General features: G+C 31.7%; 1 protein-coding gene across 1 annotated transcript in view; it reads left to right on the top strand.

Moving 5' to 3' along the window:
• LOC129960012 (uncharacterized) overlaps positions 1-22,766 on the top strand; it is a 113,650-nt gene that overhangs the window by 47,149 nt on the left and 43,735 nt on the right. Inside the window, exons 6-12 of the mRNA XM_056073011.1 lie at positions 326-453; positions 14,522-14,614; positions 14,703-14,806; positions 15,353-15,560; positions 18,094-18,449; positions 19,598-19,819; positions 19,963-20,062. Of these exons, the coding sequence (XP_055928986.1) occupies positions 326-453; positions 14,522-14,614; positions 14,703-14,806; positions 15,353-15,560; positions 18,094-18,449; positions 19,598-19,819; positions 19,963-20,062 (1,211 nt within the window). The remainder of the gene's footprint in view (positions 1-325; positions 454-14,521; positions 14,615-14,702; positions 14,807-15,352; positions 15,561-18,093; positions 18,450-19,597; positions 19,820-19,962; positions 20,063-22,766) is intronic.

Below are 22,766 nucleotides of genomic sequence, written 5' to 3'. Positions count from 1 at the left end.
TTTATGTACAATACTTTGTTTTGATATTATTATTTAGAATGTGATATTTCATTGGGTAAATTTATTGATTTCACTTGCATGATAAATTTTTCAACAATTTTGTACTTAATGCAGTAGATAAAAACAGGATTTGAGAAATCATTCTGCTGTATTTTGTTTGAGTATGAAATTTATGGCAATATAGTAATTTTTGGTGGATTTCGATTGGAAACTTTATAATTATTTTTTTAAAAATTGTTTAAAAAAATAATTAAAAATATCTATACTTTTTAAAATTTAATCAGTACATTACTATTATGGTTTTCTTTTCTTTTTTTATAATTAGATAATATCTGATAAGGGTGCAAAAGATGCACTTTCTAAAATGATGGAGAAAAAGATGTCTGCTTCTTTGTATACCTCTTCTGTCCAAGCAGAGAGTGATTTGTCTGATAAGGATCCAGAATTGGATAAGTAAGCATGCTGTTGACAACTTCAACAATTAAATAGTCGATATGTCAGCCATTTAACCATTTATATATAGATTTTTCCTCGGTGTCTATCAAGTGCTTATGAGTAAATTAGTTTAAATGAGGAAGGTTATTAATATCACCCAGATCTTAAGAACCATTTTACTTAAGTGTGCTTGAATTGTTTCATATGTGATAAATTTTAGAATTGTAATTAGATAATAATTTGGTGTAATGCCTACTGACTCTTTCTTCTTCAGACTTTGTTTCATAAATTAAAATCTTTTAACTGTATTTCTTGTTTCGATGAAGAGAGAAAAAAAAAAAAAAAACAATATTGTAAATAATAGAGACAGCTTCTACAGTTTTAGAATAATTTAAGTTCATTAAAACTTCGATTATCCATTACCCGAAAGTTGACTTTTTCATTTGCTAATGAAATCATCTGAGAGTGTCAGAGTGAACAGTGAAGCGAATTTTTCTCGACGTTGAATGTTTAAGAAACCCATACTACCCCAACTTATTTGAAAGTGTGAAAGGCCTATCACTCTTAATGCAAAGTGAAATTTCGTTATTGGGAGGTATTTGAGTTATGAAAACAAAGCATTTCGGTTGTCAAGAAATATTCTGAATTTTTACGAAATAAGCACTCTGTGCATTTTTTGGAACTTTTTGCATTGTTCAATAGGGGAATATATTTTTTTTTTGAGAAAAATTTTAAATATACATTAGGGAAAATGCTAAGAAATAATGAAAATCGGTAAAATTCATAAATAATCCTTTTTATCAAAAACTATATATAATGCGTTAATAAAAGTGTAGTTAGGTGTTAATATACTTTTTGTAACTTCCAGGGGTGTTTGTGCTCCGGGGATTTTGAACTTCGATACCCGGAAATTCCAGGGATCGTCGTTCAAAAGGAAGTAGGAATAATAATGAATTATTTATTTTGATCTGGGTAATTTTGTTTGCTTTGAAAGCAGAAAACGCAAGGTCAGTGTGTGTGGTGAAAACTTTTCCTTTCTTTCTCCAAAGGCAGTGATAATGCGTGAAAAGGGAAAAAAACTTCTTTTTTGTTCTTTCCTTATTGCGAGTTATGACTCATTCCCCCGGTTCTCGGACATTCTCTTCTGGATTCTTTTCGGCAAGTAGGCGCGGCAGAAAAAAAAGGGAGAGACTTCGTTCGACCAGATGTGCGATCACGTGACCTGGGTTCAAAGGTCTTAATTTTGCAAAAAAAGTAATTCACTGAACTTTTATAATTAGGTCATTCAATACTTCATAATTGTAATTTTTCATTTCCCCCCCCCCCTTCTCGAAACTCCAAAATGTCGGTAGTAAGTCCGTAAAAGTTTCAGGGGATTTTTTGGGGTCCCACAAACACCCCTGACTTAACCCATTAAACGCCAAAACTCAAAATCATTATTTGTTTTCGATGTAAACAATGCAAGTTATTATTTTGACCACTTATAATAGTAATTTAATGTAAAAATAAGGAAATTGCACTTGTCTTTAAAAATATAGGGTGTTGCGTTGGCGCAACGTCAGCGGAAAAGAAGTACGAATGTTGATCATTATCACCGAATACTACGCCGCATTTTCTTCACGTTTTAAAAACTAAAAATTTTTGTGATCTTATTAAAGGGTGTAAAATAGTCAGAACACTTTTTTGAAAATTTTAATTTATTAAAAACTAACAAATAAATGTAGTTGACAAGCTTATTATCAATCAATTGAAGCTTTTTCTTCATTTTTTGGTTGAAGGCTATCAATTGGTTCCTTTCTTGTCCATCGTAATTCTTCATTTTTCCGTTTTCTTTATTGTTTTTTTTAGCAGAACTTTTGGGAGGATCTAACTTCTTCTTTAGATGAACTTCAACTTCCCCTGCAGTATCTCTTGGTAAAACTTCATTATCGTTATTTAAAATATTTTCATTACCTTCTTCTTCATCACTAGCATCTGCTATTTCTGGAAGTACGACAACAATATCGGTCTCATCTGCATCTTCATCATCGGAATTTTGCTCGAAATTTTTTTCCAAAGCTTCTTCTAACGTAAGATATCTTGTTCTACTCATTTTAAACCAGAGAGGATAAAAAAGTTGCTACCAATAAGACGCACAGTACTGAAATAAAATCTTTCAAGAAGGATAACAGTCTACCCCCTCTCCGCTGACGTTGCGCGAACGCAACACCTATTTTTACTTTCCCCTCCTCCCCCACAGAAACACCTGCTTTGTGGAATGTACTGACAAAGAGTGACTTTGGCTAATGTATTTCACAGCCCAATATGTTTTTAATTTTCATTTTTTCTAAAAAAAAATGAGTTTGGAAAGTTGAACAAAAAAAAAAAAAAATGCTTAAAGTAAAACATCGATTATTAGGTGTAAAATAATTTATTTAAGTCAATTTTTTTACCGATTTGTTAGTAGTACTATTCTTTAACATAAAACTGTAATTTATTCAAAAATTTGTTTAATCGTTATTTTTTTTATATTTATTTATATTGACCGTTGCGTCAACGCAACACCAGCGGTTAATGGGTTAAGATGAACCGTTTTGGAAAATTTTGTCAAAGGAAAAGGAAGTCTCCTTTTGAAATTTAATCGTGTTAAAGGAGACTTCCAAGCAAACTGTAAATTGCATTTACAGTTTGCTTGGGTAATTGACGTTTTACTGTAGCATAATTCCGAAGCAGCTATGCTATTTCTTCCTAATTTCCATTTTAAAATTATTTAATAGTTGCTCTTGAAGTCATATTTTGTTATTTAGGATATATTATAGAGAATTAATTGCATTCAATAATATTCTATTTATGTTATATTATGAACATTTTTTAGTAATTTTAGAGGAATTGCTCCTAAATTCCTGCTGAGGAAAAAAAAAAAAAGCCGTAATTCAAAGGAAAATATGGTTAAAGATAACTGAAGACTAAAGTTAGGAAGCTATCTGCTGAGGCATCATCATAGAACGACGATACATATTTCTGTGTGTCATAGTGCTAAGAGAAAAAGTTCTGCATTAAATAGAAAAACCTTTATATATAAAATTAAATTTCAGCATACAATTTATTGATTGCTGGAGTTTTACACTAAATTCTGTTCATATATATCATGTTCTTACAAAAAAAAAAAAAAAAAAAAAAAAAAGAGATATTGGAAGAACCAGAATGAAATCCCCTTGAATAATTTTAACATCTGATTTACCAGCTTCGCAAAAGGCTTATGGAACTTCTTCTACTTCTATAATGAAATTGAAATAGGTTTTTTAAAATTAATAATAAGTCAATCCTTGTGCACCACAAAGTACAGCACAAGGCTTACAGAAATAAGTAGAAACAACTACATACATAAATAAAAACAGATAAAAATAAGGATAAAAACAACAGGAAAAAAATAAACAACAAGACTAATTAAAAATTGAAGCAGCAAAGGCAATAAATTTACAGAATGAGAAAAAAGCCATTTTGTGGTCAACCAAAACATGCAGCGGAGGTGGAAACTTAATATTACAGGCATCGAGATCCACAATAAAATTCCTTCTCCCTTCAGTAAGATTGGAGCAGTCAAAAAGCAATTGTTTGACATTTTAAACTCAACCCACGCTGCAAGAGCACAGATCAGTGTCCGATAATACTAATTTCTTGAGATAGTAATTGAAATTACGGTGGCCAGTAAGAAATTTTGTTAAGTGAAAATCACTGAAGAACTATTTAACCTTTGAGAAATTGTGGGGAAAAATAATTTAGTTAAAGAGGCAGTTGACAAATTCTGGTACAGTTCATTCCATAAGAGAATGAGCTTTTTGTGATTCTCATTGCGAATGTGAGATTTGGGGATGCTCAAAGGATCAATGATGTTTAGCTTTGTAGCTTGTTTTGCAAGCCAATCGGTTCTTTCATTTCCTAAAATGCCAGTATGACCTCGGACATGTGAAAAACAGACACTAATTCCTCTTGCTTTAAGCTCGTAAAGAGTGATGTGAAAATTCACTACAATTTTGTTGCAGGAAGAAATATTACTAAGCAAAAATAAGGATGAAAGATAATCAGTACAAATAAGAAATGACAGAGTACAGTGGTTCACGATCCATTTGAGCGAGTTACTGAGGCACAGCAATTCTGCTTGGAACACACTACACTCATCAGGAATTCTAAACATAAAGTGGTCGATTTCGGCTGCGTCTTGAAACTCAACAAAATCAAGTCCAACACGGTGGTTGAGTTTACTGCCATCAGTAAAACACACTACAGGAAAATTGTTAAGAACATTGTCCTTGTAATCGATAATTTCCATAGGAACACGTTCAGCAGGGCGGAGAAGATTAGTGGGGAAAAAAAAAACACTTTGGAATCTTTAAAACATTATCTTTGAAATCTTTATTCGATGAAACCCCGTAATGGCAAAGCAAGCTTCGTAACTTACAGCCATGTATAATTCTGAGTAAAATTCTTCTTTGAACTCTACGTAGATTTCGGTAGTTGATCTTTTTTTTCAAAGCATTACCCCAAACTCTAAAGGCATAGCTGACAAAAAGAACAATTCCCTGTGTGTAGATCATACCAATAACATTGGATTTCAATCCAAAGGTGTTACAAGAGACACGATTAAGTCCTTTAAGAATGTTTTCACATTTTTTGGAGAGATATAAAATGTGATTTTTCCAACAGAATTTGTCATCAAGCATTACCCCTAGATATTTGATTTCATTCTCTATTTCAAGCCGTATGTTATCAAGAAAGATTGCTTGCTGGAAAAGTCCACGTTCTTTTTCTTAATTGCCATAACCTTCGATTTATTCGGGTTGAATTCCATTTTGTAATCTCTTGCCCAGTTTAAAATATCATTCAATGTGCTTTGAGCAAGTTCAAAAATATCATCAAGACATTTTCCCTGAAAGCAGATGAACAGATTGTCCGCGAAGTCTATAGTTTCACATCCTGAGATCTTCGAAAGCCTAGCAAGGTGGCTGTTCATAATTAAATTCCACAGAAGTGGACCAGAGACGGAGCCTTACGGGTTCTTTGATACTTGCGCCTAGCAGCATTGACCCTTTTCCTCATACTCTCAATCTCTATACTCCACCAAGGAACCCAGTGCATTCTTATCCTTTTAAGAGGCATTGAAGCTTTAGTAGCAGAAAGGACTACATCTTGAAAGTTTTCTATAACAGATATTAAGGTGTCCACATCAGCACAAGAATCCATACGATTAGAAAAGTCAACAAAAGGTTGCTTGCAAAAAGAGTCAAAGCGATCCCAGTTTGCCTTCTTAACATTGAATTATAGAAAATTGTTGAATCTGTTAGAGGTAGAAGGATTAGTTATCGCAGTAACTTCAAATTCAATTCTATTATGATCGGAAAGGGATTCGTATTCTGGAAGGCACCAGCATGAAACGTCACCAAATATATCAGTTCCCACAACAGTTATATCAATATAGCTGGAGCCCTGAGATCCACTGAAGGTAGGATCATAGTCTGCAGTAATTACAAATAAGTTGTTCATACTTAAAAAGTCACAGAGCTTAATACCGCGAGAGTCGGAAATTGGACTGTGTCAGAGTTCGGACTTACTGTTAGCGTCCATACCCCAGATCAGCCTACGGCAATCTATTATGGCAAACACTCCACTGATTTTTTGTAGATCCAAATCAATATTTCTGTTGGGTTCATAATAGTAGAACAGAAGAATAAATTTGAAAGCATTGAACGTGATGTGAATAAAAACCATATTGTAATCGCATTATTTAAATCGAAAAAAGTTGAAATTCCTTAGTTACGAACAATGATCGCCGCCATGATAGTATCACAACCTGCGTTGAAGTACGTGCGATACGAAGATGGAAAGAAAGGAAGAGAACCATTATAAGCGTAAGGCTCCTGAACAAGAGCAACGTCGATGTCCGAAGTGTCCATGTTAAGGATAAGCTGCTGAGTAGCAATCTTTGAACGGTGAAGGTTAAGCTGAATCACTCTAAGATTCGATTTAGACGAATTAAACATGAGAAATTCTTGAAATATTTCTGCTCTTCATAAAAATATGCGTGGGGCACTTATCCGCAAAAGGTCTATGTTTAACATCAACTTTCTTACTGGCATCATTTATCTTTTTATTGTAGCGAATGCAATTAACGCAAACTTGGTTTGCTGTATTCTCGAATCCACTGCTTTGTGATTATAATCTAGGCACTTAAAACACCCATTTATCATTACAAAATTTTCGACCTGCAAATAGACCATTCAAAGTGTAAATAACCAGAAGATAAACACTTTTGATGGAGATTATGTGAAAGTTCACACACAAAATGTCTGGTATTTGGAAATTTCTTCAAGGTGAATTTTAAGTTAATGTCTTTGCTACTTTCACCGTCAGTAAAGATGTCAGGATTTTGATCAAGTATTATGTTAAAAATTTCATTATTGTCTATTTCATTTGGCACATTTTTAACAAGAAAGGCCGGATTTTTTCCCTTTGGTTCAGCCGATTGAAGTAAACGACTAGTTTTCAATTCATTTTTTAATTTGTCCCGGTCAGCCGAGGAGCAACATTGAACAATAATTTTATTATTAGCTTTTGCTCTAACATTTTTAATTCCTATTTTCTTATTTCTTGGATTAATAACTACTTTTAGCATATTTTGCACATCATTGGAAGAGGCATTTTCAAAGCTTTCAGTAGCGCTGACAATAAGAAGACAACTATTTTGCGAATTGTTTGCAAAATCGCCCCTAGATGGCGATAACACTTCAGTGTAAGATGGCCTTGTAACCAAAGCAGCCAAATTTTCTTCGCAAGCCTTACGATAATTAACGGATTGTAATCGTTCAAAACTTTTAGTAATTGCAATTTTTAACTCACCCAAGGAATTCTTGGCTTGTTCTCTCAACTCATGGTTCATGTTGCACTTCGATACGAGCATCATATCAATAGTTTCAAAGTGATTTTCAAGAGACGCGTATAACTCATCAAGCACTCCGTCCGCCATCTTGAACTCCTCAATTGAAATAGGTTAAAAAAAATTTTAAAAAATGTTTTCTGTAGGATTAATAATAAAAAAAATCTCCTAGCGATTATTCCTTCCCTGTAACTTTAGCATATAAAAGAGAAGAAGATAGAAAGTCATCTGTGTATTAGTTATCGTAAGATTCTCTTTGTAAATCTGATGCAGGGCTCATGTCTAGAATAAATATTTTACCAATAGATAATTAGTCTTATAAAGTCTTTTCAGCTTTGGACATTGCATCTGGCTATTGGCACATGCCCTTACATGAGGAAGATAAACATAAATTGACTTTTGTAACTATTGAAAGTTTATTCAAATTTCAAATACTACTTTTTGGCTTTAAAAATGCACTTGCAATATTCAATAGAATTATTCGTAGAATTTTAAATGAACACAAATTTCAAAATTTGCATGTTACTATTTTGATATTCTAAATCTCTAATTTACTCCATTCTTTAGATTCCATGATAATTTAAAACAGGTCTTTCAAATAAATGAACAAGAAAATATTTAAGTTGCAATTTTCTAAATGTGTATTTGCTCAAGACTAAATTAATTTCTTGGGGCATGGTATTGTGGTGCAACGATGAAGTAAAAATAAACTCACGCCCAGCTTAAAACATTTTGTTACTGAACGTAGAAGTTGTGTGAACTCTGCTTTGTTGATTGACTTGTGTTCGAGAGATTTGAAATGCGCATTAGCGTTACCTCTGTTAATCTCCGATCGTTATATTTAAATGTAAATTAAACGTAAATATGAAATGTTTATGCCGTCTTACTTTGAATTGAATTATTTTAACAAGAACACACCTAATGTATGACAGCACGACTTATTCAGTTTCGCTTTAATCATCACATACTGGTGATCTTGGACGTGATCTTTTCTTCATTTTGAAATATTTTATTTCGATCAACGAAGGTATGTGCATATCAATTTAAATATTATTGATTGATATATATATCTTTTATCAAATATGATCGATAACACAAACGATAATATAAGTTTAACTATGCAAAATAATAGCAATCCAGAAATAAACAGTTTTTAGGCGACATAAACCGAAATTAGGGTTTTTGCAACTTGAGGCACAGTTTTCGAACAGTAATATCACTCAAAATTTAATCAAATATAACATCGTCATTGCTGCATTAAACGAAAATGTGCTAGATTTGGTCGTAGATATTTTAACAAATCCACCAACGGATGGTAAATACGACACTTTGAAAAATGCATTGCTTAATAGATTAACTGACACAAAGGAATCCAGGCTAAAAAAAAGTACTGACCGATTTTAATCTTGGAGATAAATGCCCATCCGATTTATTACGACAAATGAAAGGTTTAGTCGGAAATTCCATCTCCGAAGAAGTGCTAAAATCTCTTTGGCTACAGCGTTTCCCGCAGCAACTTCAAGCCATATTATCTATAAGCACTGCTTCATTAGATAAAATCGCAGAAATGGCTGATAGGATTATCAATATTTATAGTTCGACAGAGATATGTTCTGTTAATAGAACCTCCGAGCCAAATAAGTCTAAATCAATTCTCTGAAACTAGCATTGCAGAATTAACTCGAAAATTTGGCAACTTCTTAGCTAGAAGTAGGCCTCGAAAGAAATCTGGGAATTTTCGAAATCATGGCCGTTCAAGGTTCCCGTTACAGATTATGTTGGTATCATCATAAATTCGGTAAGAATGTTCATAAATGTAATAAGCCTTGCGAGTTCCACACATCTGAAAATATTTTGGGAAAACTAACGGGCCGGTCGATTGAAGAGGCCAACGACTACGGCCAAATAAATTGCCGTCTCTTTCTTTTTGATAAATCAATCAGAAAACATTATCTTATCGATACCGGGGCTGATGTGTCCGTTATTCCGCCACCAAAACCAAATAAACTCTCTCCATCTGATTTTAAACTTTATGCCGCTAATTCAATTAAAACTTACGGCAAACAACTTATTAGTTTAGATTTAGGATTGAGAAGATGTTTCAAGTGGAATTTCATTATAGCGGATGTCTCAAAGCTAATAATTGGCGCGGATTTTCTTAAAACCCATGGACATTGAGCGAAAGCGCTCGATTGATCCATTAACATCATTATCAGCTTCAACTAAATTAAGTAAAGGCCCATCTTCATTTTTAACACCCCTTGATATTAATAGTTTTGATCCAGATATATATTCTCTGTTCGGAGAATTCAAAGGCTTATCTTCTGAAAATGCAGTCAAAAATAAAGTTAATGTCGGTTCCATACCCCACTTGCATGATTTTACGCATCAATTAGAAGGCTGCACTATTTATTCAACATTAGATCTCCATCGAGGTTACCATCAAATTCCCATGGAACCTGCAGACATTGAAAAAACAGCTATTTATACGCCATTCGGACTTTTCGAATTTCCCTTCATGACTTTTGGACATCTTAATGCTGCGCAAACATTTTAACGATTTATTCACGCAGTTCTACGTGGTCTAGATTTCCGTTTCGTTTATCTAGATGACATTTTAAGTGCATCCTGCACTATTTTACACAATCGAACATAATCATTTACATAATCTAAAAATAGTTATTGTGAGACTTCAGCAATTTCAATTTATCTTAAACCTCATTAAATACAACTTCGCAAAACCTGAAGTTAGTTTTGTAGGCCATACTGTCTCTTCAAATGGAATTCGCCCGATAAATGAAAAAGTCAAAGTTATCGAAGATTTCGAAAAACCCAAAACAGTCAAACAATTAAGATTTTTGGGAATTATCAATTTTTATAGAATTTTACCTCAAGCAGCTCAACATCAAGCGAGCTTGTATGTTTATTTAAAAAGTAGCAAAAAGAATGCTAATCGAATCCTCAAATGGACTGACGAAACTTCAAAAGCTTTACAACTTCAAAAGAGTTATTGAAATTTGCAATATATTTAGCTCACCCTGAATCATCTGCTAAACTTGCTCTCATGATAGATGCCTCCGATGTTGCATTGGGTGAAGTTATGCAACAATTTGTGAATTATGATTGGCAACCACTTGGTTTCTTTTCCATAAGACTGAAATCAACACAAAGGAATTATAGCACGTATGATCGAGAACTACTTGCTGCGTATTCGTCCATCAAGCATTTTCGATACTTGCTAGAAGGTCGTGAATTTACTTTCTTTATTCACGAATCACAAACCGCTCATTTTTGCGTTCCGTCAAAATTTGGAAAAGGCATCTCCACGTCAACGAAGGCATTTAGAATTCATTAGTCAATTCGTATTAGAAATTCAACACATTTCTGGAAAAGACAATATTGTTGCTGATGCCTTGACTGGAGGAAATTAGAATTTCATCACAAATTAATTATGAATCCACAGCCAAAACTGAAGAAACAGATACGGAGTTAAAATAAATAATTTCACCTCAAAACTCTTCATTGAAAATTGAAAAAATACTAGTTTTTGGCTCTAATTACGAATTATATTGTGATGTTTCAACTAAACCTAAAAAACCATTTACTCCAGTCAACTTCAGGAAAATAGTATTCCATAGTGTTCACGATCTATCACATCCCGGAATTAAAGTAGCTGTAATTTTTGCTTCATCGAAATTTGTTTCGCTATCCATCAACAAGGAAGGATATTCGCAAGTGGACAAAAATTTATTTAAAATGCCAAAAATCTAAAATAACTAAACATGTCCATACTCCATTGCAAAGTTATCCTACAGTAAGCCAACGATTTCAAAAAATTAACCTAGATCTTATTTGTCCTTTGTCACCATCGTAAGGATTTCGGTATTGCCTTACAATAACTGACCGCGACACACGATGTGCAGAGGCTATACTTCTACCTGACATCCGAGCAGAAACAGTAGCTGATGCTTTATTGAAAAATTGGATCGCCCTTTATGGCATTCCAACTGTAGTAACAACAGACCAAGGTGCTGAATTTGAATCTCAACAGTTCGAAGAACTTTCAAAATTTTTTGGTTTTAAAAGAAATCGAACAACCGCATATCACCCACAAGCTAATGGTTGTGGTTTATGAAGTGTTGACACTGTACATTGAAAACCACCATCACGTGCCATGAGAACCAAAGTCGGACAAAATCACTTCCTTTTATTCTACTTGGTTTACGCACAGTGTGGCGTGATGATTTTCAAGCCACGCTGGCTGAACTCCTGTATGGTGAAAATATAAAACTATCATGCGATTTTCTTCAGAATTCAAGCTTTCAACCACAATCTGAATTTATCCAGAATTTAAAAAGCTTAAAACCCGAACTTAAATAACTTAAAACCCGTGTTCCCTTTCATAACCATTCAAGCAAAAAAAAAAAAAAAAAAAAAAAAAAAAACGTTTGTTTTCAAGGATTTAAGAACTTGTTGACATGTATTTGTCCTTACTGATAGTTCTCGTCGTAGTTTGCAACAACCTTATCATGGACCATATAAAATTGAAAGGAGAACATATAAAGTTTTCACTTTAATAATAAATCAAATAGAAGTCAATGTTTCTGTGGACAGAATAAAGTCCTATTTTTCTGACAATTCTACAGAACCTGATTTGATTTCCAAAATTCCAGCAACTGTTAAAATGAATTCAGAAACTCCTTCGACCAAACAAGTCATCGGTGACAAAAGAGGGATATTTGCTGTTCCAAAACTAGTGATAAGATCTGGACGTCAAGGCCACATTTCATCTCGTTACAAGTGACGTTTCTTCATCGTTCGAGTAGCTCACTAGGGGGTGGGGTACTGTGGTGCAACGAAGAAGTAAAAATACACTCGCGCGCAACTTAAAACATTTTGTTATTGAACTTAGAAGTTGTGTGAAAGCTCAACTCTGCTTTGTTGATTGACTTGTGTTCGAGAGATTTGAAATACACATTAGTGTTACCTCTGTTAATCTACGATCGTTATACTTAAATGTAAATGAAACGTAAATATGAAATGTTTATGCCGTCTTATTTTGGATTGAATTATTTTTACAAGAACACACCTAATGTATGGCAGCACGACTTCTTCAGTTTCACTGTAGTCATCACAGTATCAGAGAAGGATGCATTTTTCTGATAATCACAATATTGATAGTATGCAAGAAATTACGGCTCCAAAAAAATGCAAAACGTCAAGGTTTCCTTGGTTCCGTAAATGTTTATAAGTTAATCGATTCTTATGTTAAAATTGTAGAACCTTTAAATTACCTTTTAAAGAAAAATGATTTATCTCAATTGACTGAAGAATGCCAGAAATCTGTTGAACTATTAAAAATTAATTAATAATGAAAACCAAATGCAGTAACAAACAAAGCTATTAATATTGACCATGTTTCAAAATTAAAAATTTATTATCCTCTAGAGAAATTAAAATTGAGTCCAAAGTAAAAAAAATCCTTTTCATTCCCTTTCATTTTTCACGTAAAACCCCACTTAAGTTAGCCTGTTATCTAAGTTTTTACCTTCTTTTTTCTTCATGATGGTATTGTGATAGATGCCATCACAATAAGTACTAAAACATAACAGTCTTAATGATGCTCTAGTGTACGGTCACCCTCCCGATTAATTTCTATGTTTCTCTATTTTTATCCGTTATATTCTGTGCTGCTTGGAAACGAATATTCTTGGATGGGAATGAAAAGGGAACAAAAATTACTTTCCCCTTCTTAATGTTCTAATTTTAGGCCATTGAATATGCCCACTGAAATTGCTAGTTAGCTATCTAGCAGGACAATGTCTTGTTTCCAAATTTACACGAACTTTCATTTTTATATCATTTATTTCAGTACTAATGTTTTTTTCTAATGGCATTTTGTATTTCATGTTTATTATTTTCATATCCAAATGTTTTATATAAAATCATAACTATATTGATATTTTATTGTTGTATAGATTCAGTCTAATATTTTACTATTTTATTCCAAAATTGATAATTCTTGTTTCCTAATTTACTACTGTTTAAAAACAATGTATGCAGACATACCGTAGTGACTATCCTCCCCAAGTAAAGACTATCAAAACTTCTACAGGAAATGTATTCAGCTCATTTTGCATTTGCGCATTTTATTCTATTAATATTTTTGTTATCGTTGTGAATTGTCTAGGTTTACTTAATATTTTTGCTAGTATAACTCTCTATTATTCTTTTCTATCTTTAATCTCCTTATTGAAAATTATTTTTACCTGAATATAAAGGTAAGGGAAAATTGGGTATCACTTTTAAAATGTATTTAAATTTTAACCCCCCCCCCCACTTAAGCACCGCTGTAAGGTAGGGTTGTGTTCGAAAGATTCCGAGGCATTTCCAAGTCTTGTACGGGAAGGGGTAAATTGTAAAGATATATCTTAATCTAATTTAAATCCTAATTAATTTCGTTTTTATTTTAAATTAGCTCATATTAATTTGTTCTAAAATTATCTCTTTCTGATCCAAATCCCCCCATTTTGTTATTTCTAATGCTTGCTCCTAAAAGTTAATGGCAATGCAGTTCTCACGATGCAAGAGCAATGATAAAAATCCCTAGTGCCCACAGCATTCCTTTCAAATTTACCCAAGGTTCCCTTTTCCGAATCGACTCGCGTCCAAGAAATTCCTATAAGAGTCGCTCAGTAAACAATGTCGAGGGAAAATTTCTCACATTCTCGTCCTTGTGTCCCATTGTGACAAGACACACTTCATCTGTAATCCTTGTGTATAAACTATGCCTTCCAGTGGAAAATTAAGTTGAAATTAAATTCCTTTTTTTACTTTTTTTCAAAAATATGTTAGACTCATGACACATAATACAAATTTTGTAATTTTGACTTAGTTTTCCTAAAGATTTATTTCTATTTTTTGTTTTTATTTTGAGAACCTCAGTTATCGATCAGTTTTGTTTTTTTTAAATTATATGCAGCAGTATTAGTATAGTATAAAGAATTGATGCCAGGTATCTTTCATTTTTATTTTCGGGATTCATATTGTATTTATCATTATTTAAAAAATTAATTATTTTTATGTATTTTTGATGCTATGTCTGTATTAAAATAAGTCGAGATTGTTTAAAACATATTTAAAAATTTATATGTGTTAATTTTTTTGGTTTTGTAGATTGAATGTTCCTTATAGAGAAATAGAATGCACAGATGGTGAGATTTATCCAGCGCTAAAACCAAACATTAGTGAATTTAAAATTTTCTCAAAGTAAAGTATTCTCTTATCTACCGCATTTTTTTTCTATTTTCAAATTTGGTTTTAATTTTATAAGCATAATTAAATTTTTTCTTTGCAGTAAGCTTATGTGGAAAGAATATTTGGAAGCATCAGTTTCTATAAAGATGAACACCACCTGTGAATGGATTAGATTAAAATGTTTCGATAGCATTTCTTTAGATGGTGAGCAGATTGTTTTTCGTAGGATGAACTTTTTTCATGTTCTTAAATTTCTAATTTTTTTCTTCTGAGTAAATTTTCAAATAGGCCATGTTAAAAATTCCGATCTATACGATTTTTTAATTTGAAAACAGTTACTCATATTTTTACATATTCTATAAAATTCTTAATGTCTTGTTAATGTAAGAATAATTTTTCAATAGTAAAATGTTGATAACTCTCTATTAGTGCTTTGTCTCCATCAATCAAATTGTATGAAAGTTGAATATTAATAACTGAAAAATCTAAAGATTACAAATCTTGATGATTGATCAATAACAAAAAGATGTAGTGCTCTTTATCAGTGTAATATTGGCTACTTTTATGCTCTTGTAATTCATTCCTCATTTTCACTCATCATTATTTCTATTTTTCCCCCTCTATATTTGTTACTCTTGCATCTTAAACTTTGCTGTGTAATTTTTATAATTTAGTATTCTTGTTCAAGGTAATAACTGTATAGTATTTCAATTTGCAATATTACTTTTAATTATGATTTTAATTTTTCAGATTCAAAGAGCTCTACATTTTTCACTGGTGGCCCAGTTCAAAGCTCTGCATTTTGTCCTATTCCAAGTCATATGGACCAGTACGTTGCTGTGGCTTCAAGTAATAAAATATATAGTACAGGCAGACAAAATTCTCTTTCATATCTTGACACAAAAAATGAAAAAGGATTAATTCAGTTTTGGAATCTTGGTTGTCTTCAGAGTACTAGGTAATGTCAATTAATAATTTACTTTTGAAGCTTGTTATTGTAGTATCTCTTAAATTAATTAATGTCATAAGCAGCTATTAGTAATATTAGTTAATAGTCAGTGATGGATACAGTTTTTCTGTTTTAGCCTTTAAAGTAGTATTTGTCTTGTAAATATGGCCAGGGCCGCCACAATGAAAATGCATCCTATGAACCTGGAATAGCCGAGAAGAGAGAAAACTAAACAAGGGTTGCTTTTCATTTACCATATTACTTACATTCCTTCTCATGCCGTTGTTTTAAAACCATGACAATTTTATAATTTCATTGATTTAATATTAAATGAGTGATTTTTTTTTCTTCCAAAATCAATTTAAAGCATTTATTTACCTTTACAGTAAAAGTCGATTCTGCAAAATAATTTAAATATTATAAGAATTCTCTAGACAAATATTTAGGCAGTTTTTTAAAACTTTTTTTAAATTTTGTTAAAAACGACGCTTAATAGTGTCTTCATTTGGATGCAACAGCTTTCGCTTATAAATATCAAGTAAATATTTCTTTGCCACAAAACTTTTTATATCTATTATTAATTTGTTTTGATGAAATATTAATTTTATACTCCACTTCGCAAATGAAGCTTCAGTTTATATAGGGTGTATTCAGAAAGACAAAGCTTATATTATTTTAAATGTAATTTCATTCTGTTATTATTTTTTTTGTCTTATTTTCTTCAATAGAAATACTAAAGATGTTACCATGAAATTATCATTATCTTCTAAATCTGCTTCCTATAGTATCGGATTGTTTTCCTTTTGAAATTTTATTATTCTATTAAGATTTGTTTATGAATAATTAATTTTTTACATTAGTGAAAATTTTTTTAAAAAATTTTAATTTTTAAAAATTGTTATATGTTTAAACAATTAACAACATATTTTAGAAGTGTACTTTCCCATGTTATTTTTCTCTTTATATATCTATTGAATAAATTCCCTCTTCCCCCTCAAAAAAAGAACCATAAAAAGCCTGCCTTCAGAAAAGTAATATGAACTTAAATGCCATAAAGTATTTTTAATGTGTAATAATCGTTTTAAGTTGTATTTTTAACAATTAATTATTAATAAATATTTAAGTAGTTATTCTATTAAATGATGTTGAGTTTTCTCTATTAAATATAACTGCGAATTTTGAAGACACATATGTAAATTTAACCCTTTAAAGGGCCATTTTTTTTTCTAGTCATATTATGTTAAAATATTTTTAGGCTTGAAATTAAAACAAGAAAAGGTATTCATTTAGCTTATTAGATAAATTTAATTTGATTAATTAATTTGGTTAATTAATAATTAAGTAACAAATCAAGACACATCATTTTGTCTGATATAAAGAACTGAAGCATGTAAATTTCCGACTTACTAAAAAAATTTGTCAGAACTTTTTCCATCCTACATAATTTCATACAAAGATTGATAAATTTTATTTAGTAATAGAATAATTCCTTCTTATATTAAGTATCAATCATGTGTATCAAAGATATTTATACAAAGTTGTATTTATACAATTAATTAAATGTTGATTTAAAAAGACAGTACCCAGTACCATCCTTAACATTCATATGAATACTTAGACAATTAATTTCTTTTTTATAAATAACATTTTCCGAAATATAAAATACTCGGGATTTTATTCATTTTTTTTTATAAAAATTGATAATCAATTTTCAAATGTCACTAGACAAATCTTTAACAAAAAATGCATAAAAGGAAAATGTTTTTCATAAAAAGCAAAAGAAAATTATGGCAAGCAATTTATCTTTAAAGTGATAGTATAAAATCCGAATTATTTATACATCATCAAAATGTGTCTGTTTACTTGCTACAATGAGTAGTGCAATGCTAACTTATCTTAGGGTTAATGTGTACTTGCAATCAAAAAGTTACAACTCAGAAAATATTGCTAATAAAGAGAAATAAAACTTTTTAAGTACTTGAGTGAATGTCAGAGGTAATACATATTCTGTTCTATGTAATCCATTGGTAAACTAGAAATATTTGCTCGAATTTGAAATGCAAAAAGAGTTTAAGAACCCAAAATATGTGAGAGGTCATGCTAGTATGCTATAGGAAATTAACTGACCAAAGTAGCAAGTGGTCCATCACTTATTCTCGTGCTGTAATGGTAGAAAGAGCCTGAGTTCCAGGTCCATGAAATGGTTTTATTGCTTTCTCGGAAGCCCCGTTATAGTGCTGTTCTGTCTCTGATTGTGTTTATACAATTGCAAATCAGTAAAATGCATTCAATGCAATACATATATAAACTGTGAACAATAAATAATGCATTTAGTAATCATTTGGGAATTTCTATTTGTGTTTAGTGAATTAAGATTTCAAAAATCTCTTGGAAAATTTACTTGTTTTTGTTATCTTTTAAAGGATTATTATCTATTTGCTTGCTATAAGTTTTGTTTCTATGCAGTTTATAATATTTTTTGTAGAAGCTTTTAGTTTTACTTTATGAATAATTAAAAAAATGTTTGAAAATTATTATTCAGGTTAAATCGCCTTCCATGCATGGAATTTGCTTTGGAACATCAGCATGGAATTATTACTGAAATGAAATGGTGTCCAAAAGGTTGTTATGATCTTCCTCTCTCTAGTGATGGGGTTGTAGGTTCCAGATTAGGTTTGCTTGCATTATCCTGCTCTGACTCCTATATACGAGTTTATTGTGTCCCACATCCAAATATTTTGCCTAAAACTAATGGAAATGCATCTATATATACTACAAGTCCAACATTAGTATTGACGCCATTATTTAGTGATCCATGTTCTTTAACCAGAAGATCAATAGCTACATGCTTAGATTGGCACCGAAATGCTGACGTCATTGCAGCTGGGTATGGAAATGGTAATTTTTTTTTCCTCCTGCATTTTTATTAATGCATTTAATTTCATATTTGTTAAGTTTAATAATGTACTGTGTAGAAATTTGGTCATTTTCAGCCATTTAATTAAAAAATTTTAATAAATAAAAATTAACAGATTACTGTTTTTAATAAATTTATCTGTAAAAATGAAATTTACCCAAAAGAATGAAAATATGATATAATGTGCATTGATAAGTAAATTAAAGCTTCCACTTTGTGTAAATATTGGGAAATATAATATATATACTTTTCTTCTGGCTTTATATATATTTACTTATATATAAGTGTTATAAGTATTTTTTTACGAGGGGTGATCCAAAAAAAAGTTTACAAGGCAACGGAAAAATGCTTTATTAACAATAGACACAAATGGTAATTAAGAAACATATGTGGCAGTCACTTCTGTACATAATCACCAAACCTGTTGAGGCATTTATCATACAGCTGGACCAATTTGTTTAACCTGTCTTGGTAATAATCAAGTCCCTGGCTATTGAGTCAGTTCTCGGTTTTCAACATCACCGTCTGATATGAACTTTGTTTCGTATAAGTGTTTCTTCAATGCCGGGAAAAGGAAATAGTCACTGGGAGCCAAATCGGGGCTGTATGGGGGATGGATCCAGACTTCCCACCTAAACCTTTCCAGCTGTCACTCTGCCCGCTTCAAAAGAACGACACCATTTCGCCACCAGTTGTCTACTCATTGCTTCACCTTCGTATACACTTCAACGATTTATCTGTGAATGTCCAATGGGACACATTTTTAATTGAAATCGTATCACGGCTCACACCTCTGTGTGAGACCACTTCTCTAGACGTCTTGCCGTTACTGTCGCTGTTTCAGGTCTCAATACTAACACTATCTGCTCGAACGACCGGTCTAAGACAACCAGCGCCATGTGTCTCCACTCTGTGTAACAATATTCCCATCCACAATTTCTACTTTCCAAATACTGCTGCTTGTAAACTGTTTTTTTTTTGGATCACCTCTTGTAATATTTTGCCGTTTTTGAAGCTGCAATCAGCTTTACAAATAATCATTTTTGTAGATTGTGAAGTATCATCGTTATTACTTGTATTGATGTATAATAGATTTTAGTTGCATTTAATTCTTCAAATCTTCTTATAGGTTGCATTTGTGTCTGGATGGTGAAGATAATATCAGCTTCTTCAGCAACGATTGTCACAGTGAAGAATAAAGACCAGTCTGTATCAATATTGCCTTATTTGGTATTTGAAGCTTCTGGCACACCAATTACTAGTATTTCCTTTGCGCCTCTTAATAATTTCCAGTACCTTGTTAGCTCAAGCTTTGACAAAACTTTGAAATTTTTCGATTTGCTTGATACAAGTAAGAAAATTTTCTTATACAGTTTATTTTTCTAAATTTTTGTATCTAATAAGACTATTGTATTGTATTTAGTTCTAACAAGATTAGTTGTAATAAGACTACTATATTATATTCAGTTTTTCATGACCATGTCCATTTTGTAGGTATGCCTTTCTGCAGCATAAAGAGAGGATTTGCCCTTAATGATTGCAAATGGGCTAAGGATTTCTGTGGTTCATTGATTTCATTGTATGATGGTATCATGTAAGTAATCACTATTTATTTAGGTTAAATAAATTATATATCTAACTCCTTTGTAAAAGAATGCCTTAGTTTGAGATTTGGCTTCATGTGGCTCTTTTACTGCCAAGAATCTTGTGATATTTTTATTCTTATATGATCCTATCTTGTTTAATGTCTCTGCTAGTAATCGGAAATAAGCGCATTAATCACTAAAAGTAAATGTAAATTATCTAAAATTCCATGAACAGCTAACATTTTTTTTTTAAAATCAATTTCTGAATTTAAAATTTTCTAATAGCAGGGGGATGTATATGTAAATGGCAGAAAAAAATTTGAAAGCTAAAATAAATAATTATTGGATGTTTACAAATCACAGTTATTTACATCAATTAAAAATCAGTCATTTAATTTTTCTTGGTATTCACAATTGACAATTTTTTCTACTTGGAGTGAGCAACAACAGTCATCAAGTCAAAAGATTTAACATGTGAGAAATCCACATATGGTTATGCATTCAAAAACGGTATTGTTCAACTCAAACAATTTTTTTTTTAAGATTTGTATTTGTATTCTATTTATTGTCATGTTAGAGACCAAACCAATTGCCTTCAATTTTCTGATGCATTGGCAATTAATATTGTTATGGACAAGATTATTCCGCTAAATTTGACGATGGGTTCTCTTGTAGTGGGTGTAAGGTGTAAAACATTGAGCACGCCTCAATAACAAATGATGATACTTAATAACACGAAAACACAGCCGAGACGTACACAAGTAATACACAGCAGAACACTAGTAGAAATCGGTCGTAAACATCCAAACACACAAAGCGGCCAGACGGAATTCAACCGGAGGAGAACGGAATCTACGTAGCTATTCACTAAGGTCTCCAAACTCCTGCTATTCTCCCGTCTCCTCGTTTTAGCTGTACTCAACTGCCGCCTCGCTATACGATTTGCTACTCCACAGGTAACCCGAAGTTGCTTCAATACTTGTCTCCAGTTCTCGGCGCACGGTACCAATTTTCAATCCATAAATTACTTGAGCTCCACTCAACGCGTGCGATTCGCTGGACTGATCTAACTAATTCGCTGTTGACTCACTATACTATTCTCTGTGCAACGAACTTCGGCTTGCATAGCCGGCCTTTTACAGCGTTCGGGTAAAAGGGTAGGGAAGGTTTTCGAACTATCAAGCATAACTCGCCTCCTGTTGGTCCTGTCGCCGAAATTCAGAAAGACACTAGTATCATCCATTTTGTCGCCAAGCCCGGGGGTCATTGATCCGGCATCCGATCAGCATCCAATAGAGCTAATCATAAATCGTTCTTTCCTACGATGGACTAATTGTGCTAGGAAGCAACATTACAGATTCATAACATATTCTGTGAATGGACTAATTGCTATCTACATAGAGTTCAATCATTGCATAACAAAGGGTAGATATCCTTTATACCTCTTCAGATGTGTTTCAATTGCTTTACTGTTAGCAAACACATACAGTTGACTACATCCTGATTTGTTGTAATCAGTATGTTAGAGAAACCATATGATATATTAGATTGGCTTTTATATAAGAGTAAAAAAAAAACAAACAAAAAAAAAACCTTTGCATGTCTTCAATGAGACATTCTACTATTTTGGTTTACTTTACTTTATAAAAAATATATATTTCTCTAATTTTTCAGATTTTTAAATCAAGTTCTAAAAGTCACTATTATGTCTAAAAGTTTTGAAAAATTGAAATTGAACTCATATAAACTGGAATATTCTAACTTCACATAATTTAATGATTATAAATTAACGATCTTAATTAACCATCACATCCACTTGTATTAATTTCATAATGTCAAAAATTTTAGTTTTTTGGCCGATATAATTTTTTGAACAATAAAAGCATTAATAGCTGAAAACATTAAAGCAATTCTAAAATATAGCTTAAATAGCTTAAAAACAGTTTAGTATTTGAATTAAATCCTAATGCCTAAGCAAAATGAAAGTGGACATAATATACTCTGTTAATGAAATTAATAAATTAAGCTTTCAGAATTAACTATTAAAATAGCATCAACAAGAATGGCTTTAAAAATAATGTGAGTTTTAATGAAGACTGTGCATTGTCTTTTACAACCACGAATTAAAAATATTGTAATTGAACATTATTTAGCTAATTATAAAGTACATATCTATGTAGACTATAACACACAATTGAATAATAAATTAATTGCAAAAGCTGTATATGCCCTGAAATCGGACAAAATTGTCTTATAAAATTCACAGTTAAATTCATCTATAAAATTAAAAATATAAATTATAGCAACTTATAAATCTTTTATCTACATTAAATACAATACAATAGATACAAATACAATAGAAATAAGCAATGATACATGAATTTTTTTTTTTAGCATTAAGTTATTTCAAGTGGGCAAATTAACTGAATTGGTCGTCTGTACTGACCCTTAGATGTTTTGACAATGCATGATCTTATATGACCATCTCGACCAATAATTACTTCTTCAACAATACCATAAGGCCATAAAAATTTAGATTTAGTGGTTCCTTCAAGCAAAACTACGTCTGCCACTTCCAGATCTCTTTCTGGCAAAAGATTAACAAATTTATGTGCATTTCGCAACTGCATCAAATAATTAGCTTTCCATTTCTTCCAAATTTGACGTAAGAGTCTAGTTTGATAAAGTTTGCGTCGAGTTAAATTTTCTTTA

Source organism: Argiope bruennichi, chromosome X2 (assembly GCF_947563725.1).
Source record: "Argiope bruennichi chromosome X2, qqArgBrue1.1, whole genome shotgun sequence".
Classification (NCBI taxonomy): Eukaryota; Metazoa; Arthropoda; class Arachnida; order Araneae; family Araneidae; genus Argiope; species Argiope bruennichi.
Note: the sequence above shows the minus strand (reverse complement) of the source record. Positions and strands in the feature narration are given on the sequence as shown.